Raw genomic sequence first — 11,602 nt, 5'->3', positions numbered from 1 at the left:
CAAAGCCAGTTTATACAGACCCTAACACAGAACCCCCACCCACCCACTAGCTCCTCTTCCCATTGGCTGGGCTTCAGAGCTCACAGTCTTAAGTGAGGAAACTTCTCCCCAGCATCGAGGTTGCAAAAAGGCGTGAAACAAGGAACTGTTGGTTCAGCAGGAAAGTAAGATAAAAGGAGGGGAGAGCCGGAAAGCCTGGACAAACAAGATACTTTCAGGAACATTTCCTGAAGTACTCCCTTATCTTGTTTACATATTTGTGTAATCAGTAACCTAATCTCCTTCTGTCCTGTTTTCTTATCAATTCTGTGGGAACCAAGCTGTTAGCATTCCTCACATCAAGAACAGCTTAGACTGTTCTTAGACCTGCCGACTTTCAGTGCTTCCCCTCCTTGATGAGATCGCCAAGTGAAATAGGATTGAGGGAGAAGAGGAGAGGTTTCGGAAGAAGCTCCACTGAGGGAGACCTAAAAGGGGAGTGGTCAGACAGAAAGCAGTAGAGAGATCAGTGTCAACAACCTGGAGGGGAGTAAGGACTGTGGATATGGAAGCGGTGGGAATGGGTAAGTTTGGAAGAAGGTCTGCTGGAGGGACTGGTGAGTCTGTTTAGACATTAGATTATGAGCACCTTGAGGACAGGGACTGCCTCCTCTTGCACTGGAATGTAGTAGGTGCTTAGTGTTTAATGACTGGCTGTTTTATACAGGTTGAATTTGAAATGCTCATGGATAGTTGGCCATGGAAGCACAGAGTTCAGAAGAGAGAATGCTGTAGAAACAGCGTTTGGGGGAGTCAGCTGAGTAGATGAGATCATTGGACTCATTAAAGCTAATATGGTCAGCAAGAAAGAGTGTAGAAAGAGGAAGTCCAGGATAGGCTGTTAGAGGGCATCCGGTGTCCAGGAAGGGTAGGTGGTATTGAGTTGCAGAGGCCAAAAAAGATATGAAAACTCACCAAAGGGTGATTTCTAATTTACCTGGGAAGTGATTTTTCTAATGTTCCTATAACATTTTATTTTGATGAAATAAACAGGAAAAACTCAAACACTGCATTTTAGGTGCTTGACTGAAATAAATGAATGAAAAGCATTTATTAAGCACTGTTATGTTTTGTGTGCAAAGCATTGGGGATACAAATAGAAAGGTAAGTTAAGATGCAGAGCTCTTTAGTGTCTGTCAGGCCCTGTGTTAGGCTCTAGGGGTAGTCTTCCACCCACTCCCCACCCTCCCTAGGAGGAGGTAACACACAGTTAGGTAGGCAAAATAAATTCAAAGTTGTTAAATTAACTTTGAAGGAATCTAGGGATTCTTAAGCAGAGGTAAGAGCGTGTTACAGAATGAGACTTTTTTTTTCTTTAACTCGGCCAATTGCAGGAGTTTACTTGGCTATCCGTATTAGTAAAAAGATTTTGTTGTGTTTTTAAGTGGAGCTTGGGGATGGGAGAGGCTTTTGTTAATTGAAGAAGAATTTCTTTTAAAGAGGCAGAAGTGAATACATTCCATGCATGGGGTATTTAGAGTAAGAAACAGGAAGAAGGCTGGATTGGTTGGGCTTTAGAACAGCATATGAAGAATGTAAAGCTGGCTTATGGAATGTTAAACCATTAAGATCTTTTTTTCTGTCCAAGTCTTAATTTTTAACTGGTTTGTGATATTGTCCAAAAGACAAGTTTACACTCGCATCCATCTGGAATATTTGTTTAGAAACTAGCCCTTGCCTAAGTCTGTCTTTCTCATAGGGTTTCTAACAAACACATTTCAACTCTGCAGATGCTTTTAAGAAAGCAAATGGAAATATTGTGAAAACTTAAATACTAAAACTAAGAACTACACAATGAACAAACTTTTACCGACTTTATAGGAGAAAGGCATGTATAAAAAGGCGATGTAGTCTTTGAATAAAAAATCATTAAGTGGCTTCCTCTGTGGCAGACACCAAGCACTGGGGCTACAGACACAAAAAGGTAGACGGTCTTTGACTTCAGAGAGCTCACTTTGCAGTAGCAGAGGGGAGGGCTTCCAGTGCTGTAGTGAGCGTTGGAGTCACAGGATTGTGGATGGACTGCTATTTTACAACACTGGTAGTGATCAGACTATGAATCCCAGACTGGAGGGGCCGGGAGGGGGCTGGAAGCATTGTCATGAGCCTCGATTAAGTCTGAACACATCTTGCCTCTTCCTCCCCAGATATATGTATAGGGAAGACAACACCCCACCAGGAAAAGGTTCAAAATGTCTGTGTCCAGTCGACAGATGGCTATTGTCAACCCTCCTCCACCGGAGTACATAAATGCCAAAAAAACTGGCCGTCTCACAAATCAGCTGCAGTACCTGCAGAAGGTGGTCCTCAAGGCTCTGTGGCGGCACAGCTTCTCATGGCCCTTCCAGCAGCCCGTGGATGCTGCCAAGCTCAAGCTCCCGGTGAGTGGGGGATAGGGGGCCGGCTTGGAGATGGTGCCAGGACAGCGCAGGGTCAGCATCTGCATGTGGAGGGCGTCAGGGCCTAGGAAGCCTGTGATTGTCACTGTGGGGCCTGGCATTCCCTGGAAACTCATGGTCAGCACTGCTAACGCAGCAGGCCCTGTCTTCCTAAGCATCTGACACTCTGCACCTGCAGGATGGACACTGCCAGATAGATGAAGCTGTGTGAGCCGTGGTGTGTCTGCTCCCTTCACACTCTCTAGCTGCGAATTTCTGTAATTCTGGTCGCAGACGCTTTTCCCTAGAAGTGAGTGTCTTAGGTAGGAGTTAGCACCATAGCATATTGGAAAAGGCCGTGTGATGTGGTAGATAGAGGGCCATGCGCTGTTAGGAAGACCTGGGTTCAGATTCTGCCCCTGACTGGGGCAAGTCACTGAAGCTCTTGGTGCTTCCAGGCAACTCTGGAAGAAATCAGCCGAGTTGCGGACCAGTTTGCCGTCAGCTCGGCTTCGTGAAGGGAGCTTCCACACTTGGGAGTTCTGGATGGATGAAATCAGAGGTCCAGAGCACACGTAGAGTAAGAGCATGGTGCCTAGGAAGCTTCTAGAAGAACATGCAGTAGGATCACTGCCTCCTTCCCATCTCCCACCCCCCAAAGAGGGAAGGAAACCAAAACAGAAGAGAAAAAGGTTCTTCTCCTTGAAACTTTTTCTGGCCTTAAACTTGTAGTTAGTTTGTCCCAAAGGAGTTGTTAGGGCACTGTATCCTTACAAGCATCATCAGGTATGGTTGAAATCAGGGGTCACCCAGTCATTGTTAGAGTAGTCTGGGCAGCCTTGGGCCGGTCAGACTTCTCTGATTTCTGGGGGCCTCTGCTGAATCCCAGAGCCAGGCTGCTCAGTTGTTTTCACAGCACTGTAACCTGGCCAGTTTGGGGGGATGTGAAATATTTAGGACATACGTGGTATGTCAAAGTGTTGCCTGGGTCCTCTAAGTCATCCCCTCATCCCCACCTCTGACTCCTACCTGAACGAAATGAATTCTTTCAGAAATTTTGGTGCAAATTGTTGTCTTTTGTTAACAAATGTACATTGCAATTATACTCCCTTCTTGAATAGAATAGACTAGTTTTTTGTTATATTTAGCTTAGTGCCAAGTTTGTCACAAATCTGCCAGCTTTGGCATAAGGTTGGTTGTGTAATTCTGTATATTTTTAAAATTCTGTCTTTATCATAGATCTGAACCTCTTTCTTTGTGTAAGCACTCCAGTGACAGTCAGACACTGGGTCTCTTATTACAAGGCTATTTGGTTTTCAGATCCTGTCTTTATGATGAAACCAATTAAGCATGATGAAAGTTAAATGTTTGCTTCTTTCATTTGTGCACCAATAATTATGGCAAATGTATTCTTGCCATATTCTCCAGCATTCATTTTCTCCTAACTTAAACACCACAGGACTATTACAGCATCATTAAGAAGCCAATGGATTTGAGTACAATTAAGAAGCGCTTGGAACATAAATACTATGTGAAATCATCAGAATGTATAGACGACTTGAAAACAATGTTCACCAATTGTTATTTATATAACAAGGTATGCTACTCTTCCTAGTCATACTTCTAGGTCCTAGAAAATAGGTTGTTTATGCAGTGTTAGGCACTGTAGAAATATGTTCAATTTATCATTTTAGTTCTATACATTGAGTTTATTACTGTTTTCATCCAGTGACTAATAATAGCTGATATTTATGTATCACTGTATTCCAGGCACTGTGCTATGTGCTTACAATTATTATCTCATTTGATCCTGGGATACTGGGAAGCAGGTGCTGTTATCACCCTTTTACAGTCGAAGAAACTGAGGCAAACAGAGACTTGCTTAGGGTCCCACAGCTAGGAAGGACCCGAGACTGGATTTAAAATGACTGAATCCAGACTTCGGGCTCTTTCCACTAAGTCACCAACTGCCCCAAATAGTTGATATTCAAATATTTAACATATATTTGAATCCCTGCGTTGTGCCTCCTACTCAATCTCAGTTCAGGAGTTGAGTATGCACTGTGCTGTCACTTGTTTTTTTTTTTTTTTTTTTTTCCCCAATTAAGCATTTATTGTATGCAGATCATTGTATTGCTCTTGATGCAGAAGTCTGCACAGACCTGGTCCCTGTCCTCTCGGAGGCCCCAGTCTTGTTCTTCCCCATATAGACAGAGGAAGGGTGGAGAGCTGGGAATTGTAGGGGTCAGTTACGATCTCCTGTCGGAAGGGTAGTGACCCTCCTGAGGTCAGCCAGGTTGTCAGGAGCAGGGATGGATGGCATGGGTATGGTTTAGGTAGGTGCTCTATGGAGAGGGAAGGCGGTCATGACCGACTGAAGGGGCTAACATGCTGGAGAGCAGAGGAGGCCGGAGGCATCCTGGTCTGCCTGCTTACCCTTTATTGTACAGGTAAGGAGACTGAGGCTTAGGGAGGGTTAAGTGACTTGCCTGAGGTCACCCAGGTAGTATCAGGTGGCCACACTGTGTCCTATAGAAATAGGGATTAATGGGAACAAGGAGAAGACAGCACGTTCTGGGTAGAGAGGAAAGCATGAGCAAAGGTGGGGAGGTAGGACTGTCTGGGGCAGACAAGGGAAGTCAGAGTTCGCTTTGTAGAAGGTTAAGGTTGCCCTTGCTTGGGCCAATGTCTCCTCCATAAGTAAGCTAGAAGTGGACAAGAAACCAGAGGCCACCGGTCCCAAGTGGGAGTGCCGCTGATATCTCCTCTGCCCCATGGGGTCTCCCCACCTTGAAACGAGCATCTGTCCAGCGTGGGCTCCACAGCTGTTTAACCTCTCTGGTCTCCTCCAGCTCTAAGAGTCTGCCCCAGTGACCACTGAGGCTATGCTTCCTGCCTCTTAATGAATGCTGGGAAGTTCTTCCTTTCCTCCCCCATCTGCCTCACGTTGACTTCTCTTCTTTGTCTAAGCCCTTATTTCTTTTCCAGAGACAAAATTGGTATAATAATTACACAGAGTAATGTGATTTCCATTGGACAGAGTCTGTAAAATTCAGAGAGAGGTAACGTGAGAAGGGTAATTTTTCTGATTTTCTTTTATGAAGCCTTCTGTGGTATACCAAATGCTATATGTGCAAAATATTTTTTACATGATGCAATTGTAACTGAATAACATCGTAAATCTTTAATTTGTTTTGTAGCCAGGTGATGACATTGTTCTCATGGCACAAGCCTTAGAGAAATTGTTTATGCAAAAAATGTCTCAAATGCCTTCAGAAGAGCTAGTGATAGGTGGAAAAGAAAGAAAAAGAAAAGGTAAACAAAATAGGGGGGAACGGGCCTGATTTGAAAGTTTTATAAGATTTGTCTAAGTTTGTGTTGTGTTTTGGGTTAAAAATTAATAAGGGGTTCTCGTCTCAAGTTTTGTTAGTAAGTCTTGCTGTTACGCATTGGATTTTTCTCCTAAGAATAAAGCCCACGTTAATCATGCATGGCCTTTACCAGCTTCCTGAAGTTTCTTGGTTTCTCTCACACCAGACATACTGGCCCATTCTGCTAAAAGAGAAGATAGGCTAACTTTTTGACTTAACTTGCTGTTCCCATAGTACTGCTTTGGTTCTGATTTTGACCAGCAAGTGTGGAACCTTGGTAGAGAACCACCTCATCGTCCCTGCTAGCCAAGGAGGGGAACTCTGGGCATCAGCAGAAATCCCACTTTTCCCAAAAGCATGTTTTGAAATTGGAGAGAAAAAAATAAGTGTGCTGCCACCTGAGGATAGTACAGTAGGAATGAAGAGGCCCTTAGTAACAAAATCCTCCCAATAGGATATAAATAAAATGACTTTGGTAGCCTCATTTTGTAATTCAGTATCAGCAAAGGATCCAAAGGTGTTGGAGTACACCAGCGTTTCTGCATATTAAGGGATACTAAACAGCCAGCTCCAGATCAACCATTCCATGATATGATAGGCTCTTGATTAGACTTGTGAACTGTCCTTTCAGGGTTCCCAGGTCCTTCTGAGTCCTGCCCTTGGCTGAACCTCACTTGGGGTAGTGCACAGCAGCCCGCCTTTCTCAGCAGCAGTCACTTTGGTCGTCTTGTGTCGTCGGATTCTGTCTGATGTTTTTCTAGGAGGTGTGGGATCACTGCTGTCCTCCGTCAGTAGCTTATCCCTGAGTTGTGCTTCCCGGATCGTTGCCATCAGCACTGCTTAGTGAAAACTGGGGTAGCTGGTAGCAGTGTTCATGGAGAGTTCTTGGTTCTGGTGACAGACCAGGAGCCTTGAAGTGCCAGACACTGCCATGAGTGCTAGACACAGGAACACGAAGAAGGGCTTATGTTCTAATATACCTCAAATGAGACGAGTGTAAAAGGCTTGGCAAACCTTAAGGCAGCCAAATAAATCCTGGTGATGAGGATGGTACTGCTTTTGGCAGCCATTCAGAATTGGCTGCTGGTGATTGGTGGTCATGGCGGGCTGTCAAGGGGAAAAATAGTGATACTGTACTCTTTTACATACAGGTCTTCAGAAATCATTTAGTTTAACTTAACATCAATAGAGAGATGTCCAAACTGAGGTAGTCCTCCCATACATACCCTTGACCATGTCTCTACCCTACCATGATTTTGAACTAACAGAAATCTTGGAACGAGGAGAGGAGAGTATGTTTAAATGTAGCTATCTTAATCCCTTCTCCTTGGAGAAGGACGAGTCTTATCGCCAACCCTTCTGAGCACTGCCCTACTGGAGATGTGCCCTTGGAGCAATCAGTTAGCACATTTATGAAGTGCCTACTATGTGCCAACCTCTATGCCAGATGCTGGTCATTTCTGGGAAGGGGAAGGCTGGGATCTGAACAGGAGATAACTTTCTGTTCTAAGGTTTTGTTACTCCGCTTAGTTCATCTCCTTAAGACAGGCCTCTTGTCTTGCATTCAGTTTAAAACAGAGAAGCCTGGAAAGAGTGTTTAGACCAGGAAAGATACTACATAATAATTTCAGTTGAACTACAAGTTGTTGAAATATGGGTGGAATATGACATCGGGGTTCTGTTTTCTCTCTGTGTGTGTGTGTGTGTGTGTGTAAAAGTGAATGCATAAAAATGAAATTCTGAAAGAATTGTTTGTCAATATTTGACTTTTTTGAATACTTTTTTTTTAAATTAGGTACTCAACCATCTCCCAGAGTTTCTACTATTAAAGAGAAACCATCTCCCAAGGCATCTGAAATGGCAGCCGAGCAGCAAGTGATTCCCTCTTCTGCATGTCTGCAGACATCACTTTCTCCATTGCACGTTGCTAAAGCAGCTGTGCCGAGCTGTGCCCCACAGGCTGTAACACAGGTAAGGCAGATGGTCCCTGGAAGATAGAGCTCAGTTAACGCTGGGATATTGTGCCATGTCACGTCTTAACTGTATATCTAGCAAAAAGTTAAAAGTGAGGTGGCAATAAAATCATCTCACTTATTACAAACCTTCATTTTTAAGGAACTACACGCTTGAACATCTTTTCCTATTTTGTTTATTTTTGCAAAGCATTTTTTAACAAAGTTTCTGATTTGGGGGGGGCAATTGGGGTTAAGTGACTTGCCCAGGGTCACACAGCTAGTAAGTGTCAAGTGTTTGGGCTGAGGCTAGATTTGAACTCAGGTCCTCCTGATTTCAGGGCCGGAGCTCTATCCACTGCGCCACCTAGCTGCCCCACACCCCCTGATTTTTTAAGAAAGGATTTTTGGACCTTCATTTTAAGTGTTACTGTTAGAATTATTGTCTAATTTTTCATTAACCGATATTTTCTGTAAGTTCTGAAGAATTAAGCGCTCTGAGTAATTGTTTAAATTATGGATTTTCTTCTAGGTTAAAAAGGGAGTGAAAAGGAAAGCAGATACCACAACCCCTACAACTTCCATAGTTACAGCTAGTAGTGAATCTTCACCAACTCCAGTTGAACACAAATCTGCTAAAATACCACTTTTGAAAGAAAAAGTAGTGAAGAATATTGTACCAGATTCTCAGCAACAATATAAAGTTGTGAAAAGTCCCCAATTAACTGAGCAGTTAAAATATTGTAATGAGATTGTTAAAGAAATGTTTGCAAAGAAACACGTAGCATATGCTTGGCCTTTTTATAAACCAGTTGATGTGACTGCTTTAGGACTCCATAATTACTATGATGTTGTTAAAAATCCAATGGACCTTGGAACGATTAAAGTAAGTGGTTTTGTCTTCTGTTTACCTAATTAATGGCCCTTTGACGTCCTTGTGTCAATAGGTTAAGGTTTTATATCAACTTTTGTTTCATTGTTGTAGCTTTATGAATCCCAAACTTTGTGGAGTTCATCTGTTTCATAATGTATTCCCAATCACTGATCACAAAGTGTTGTGCCTGTATTTAATCTGTAGTGATGGGGTTTTGTGGTGGTCTTGGACAGAACTGTTAGAAAAGATGGACCATTGTTCAGAACGAGGAATCCGCCCAAGTCCAGGAGTGAATGTGTCTGCATCTCGAGTCCCGTCACTGCTGTCCAAAGGACTGTTTCCTCCTAGGGCCTCTGGGCATCACTTTCTTCAGAGATGCTGGCCTTGCCCAGATGTTCTCCTGGCTCTGCTTGTGTCACTCTTTATCATTTTCATAGCAGCAAGGATTCTCTAAAATGGTCCCTATCCTCCTTTAATATGGCATAATGATAGTCTGTTACACTTATATTCCACACTTTGTTCAGGCATTCCCCACTTAAGAGAGACCCCCTTTAAATTATAATTCTTTGTTCTTCTTTTTTCTCCTTTTAATCTCTCTTCAAGCCCTGGAAGATTGTTTGCAACTATTCCTTCCTGAGTTTTCTCCTCCCTCTTACGTCTGCCCCCTCCACCAGCGTTTGCTTGGTTCCGTGTTGAGTTCGGCCACGTTTCTGTGGTCATCACATTCACCCTTCCTTTGTCCACTTTGGACGAGAATGACGTTCCTTTGAGGCCTATTTCCCCCATCTCTTCTCTGTTCTCATAGTCATGTTCCCATGAATCCCAATTACGGAAAATAGCCAGTTCTGTTCCCTTCCTCCTCTCTATACCGAGTATTTCTTTTACCTTCTTTCTTTTCCTAGACCCTCAGAACAGAACCAGTTCTTTCTAGACCCGCTTTTCTTGTTCAGCTTTCCCAATGTCCTTTACAGTCATTAAGATTCTGGAGGAATGCTTATTTCTTTCCCCTTAGAATATTAAGACAGCATGAGTGCACAGTTCTTTCAGTTACTCAGAGGGACCTTTCTAAGCATCTCTGGACTGTGCATTCCAGAGTTCCTACCGGGCTCTGGTCTAGCTTTGCGGGGTGAGGGATTCTGGCTTGAAAGACTGTCTCTTTAGCCTTTGGGATGTTGTAGTCTAAGATGTTGTTTAGAGTGGAAGCTGTCATGTCTTAAGTGAGCTTCACTGGGATTCCTTGCTATTGGAACTGTTTCTTTTTCAGGATGCCTGCTGTATTCTGAGCTTTTGGCTGCAGGATTACTGGGGCTTTTCTTCTTGGGCTTCCTTTTAGGAGGCCAGGATGGATTCTTTTTGTTTATGGTTTCGAGACCTGACATCTTCTATTGGTGCTGCTCTCTTTGGAGTCACTGATCGTTTAGTCTCTTCTGGTTTTCAGGGACTCCATTTCCTTGATAAGGTTGGCCACGTTGTCTCATTCCATTTTTTTAAACCCTTGCTTCATGTTCTTCCGGACATTTATGTGGGTTCTTGTGCAGTCCATCACTTTTCCTTTTAGTTTGTGCTTGCAGTTCTCTTTTGGGGCATTTCTAGGTTTGCAGTCATTTTTTGGCCTTGTTAGTGTCTATTTACTCACCTCTTCCATTGTAATTCTTGACTGGTGCTTTGTGCCTCAGCTGGGCTCTGCCTGCTGTGGTGTTTTGGGGTGGGGTGGTCTGTCCTGTTTGGTCCTGCACTGGGTCACCTCCAAGATAGGCTCCTTTGGACCTTTCAAGCTGAGAGGGCGGAATATCGAGGCTCCCTTTCCTGCCACTACTCGTCTTCTTGCTGGATGAGGTCTTTGACTCTAGTTTATTTCTGGATATCTTAGACTTTATTAGGTTTGGGGCAGATTTCTGCATTTTGCTGGCATAGGTATGTAAGGGGGCTGGGGCAGTCTTGCCTTCTCTCAGGCAACTATTCACATTGTATCACGTTAGCATTATGTGCACATCCTCGTCCCGGATAGTTTATTCTGGATGTTGGGTCATCTGGTTTAAAGTCTTTCTTTTTCAGTTGGAACAATGTTCCAGTGCAGTGGTCTGATGCTGTGTGGCTAGCTCCCTGCCTCCTGTGGAGAAATGTTTGTACCTTGGAGCACATGGACTTTAAACGAATGTGGTGCTGTCCTTGGACGCTTGAGGGGAGGGAGGGGAAATGGTGTGCCAGAATAGCATTGCTAGATGTGCATTACTGCTGGGAAGCATGAATTATGGACGTGTCTTGTGCTAGGATCCTTTTGGAGCTTTAAGTAAACTCGAATATTTTTAACAGAAAAAAATGGACAACCGAGAATATAAGGACGCACATGAATTTGCTGCAGATGTTCGGTTAATGTTTATGAATTGCTACAAGTATAACCCACCTGATCATGAAGTGGTAGCAATGGCAAGAACCCTTCAGGTGAGATGTTACTTCAGATTTTTCTCTTTTGTTTCATTTTAAGAATATAGTCTATGTTTATATGACTTTTGTAACTAATATTGATGCATCTTTCCCAAAGAGTTTGGATAGTGCAGTTTAGCACTTTAAGGTTTTACTGACTAAAGTCCCTTTTAATAAAGGGTTCCTCGGTGTGGCTGAGGACACCTGCACGTGCAGGTGTTCTTGTGTGGTTCACTCGTGCAGGTCTGTGTTCAGTGGTTTGTGTGATTGCTTCCCAGGAGCAAGAGGAGGGTAGCCCCCGGTGTATTGTGCTAGTTTTCATTCTATTGAGCAGGAGACACTTTCAGGAGAGACGAGAAGAACCCCCTGAATGGTTCAAGATCACCGGAATTCAGTCTCCCAGGATCAGAGAGGAAGGAGTTACCCTGAGGGGAGAAGTGCTGGAGCTGGAACATATTCCCTATGCCTGTTGTGTGCCTACTATTGACAGTGTCTGCAGAGCGTCATTCCTCAGCAGCAGTGTTGCTCTGTTATGAAATATAAAGTAGACAGGTTTTGTAGGTT

The 11,602-nt window shown here is 43.6% G+C and overlaps 1 protein-coding gene across 1 annotated transcript in view; it reads left to right on the top strand.

Moving 5' to 3' along the window:
• The first annotated feature begins 368 nt into the window (after positions 1 to 368).
• BRDT (bromodomain testis associated) overlaps positions 369 to 11,602 on the top strand; it is a 32,207-nt gene continuing 20,973 nt past the window's right edge. The window contains 7 exon segments of the mRNA XM_027838079.1: positions 369 to 563; positions 2,187 to 2,420; positions 3,877 to 4,014; positions 5,618 to 5,732; positions 7,584 to 7,759; positions 8,273 to 8,626; positions 10,928 to 11,056. Of these exon segments, the coding sequence (XP_027693880.1) occupies positions 2,232 to 2,420; positions 3,877 to 4,014; positions 5,618 to 5,732; positions 7,584 to 7,759; positions 8,273 to 8,626; positions 10,928 to 11,056 (1,101 nt within the window). The 5' untranslated portion in view covers positions 369 to 563; positions 2,187 to 2,231.

The sequence above is a fragment of the Vombatus ursinus genome, unplaced genomic scaffold (assembly GCF_900497805.2).
Source record: "Vombatus ursinus unplaced genomic scaffold, bare-nosed wombat genome assembly UNPS02014825.1, whole genome shotgun sequence".
NCBI lineage: Eukaryota > Metazoa > Chordata > Mammalia > Diprotodontia > Vombatidae > Vombatus > Vombatus ursinus.
The sequence above is the reverse complement of the archived record's forward strand: the minus strand, read 5'-3'. Positions and strand labels throughout refer to the sequence as shown.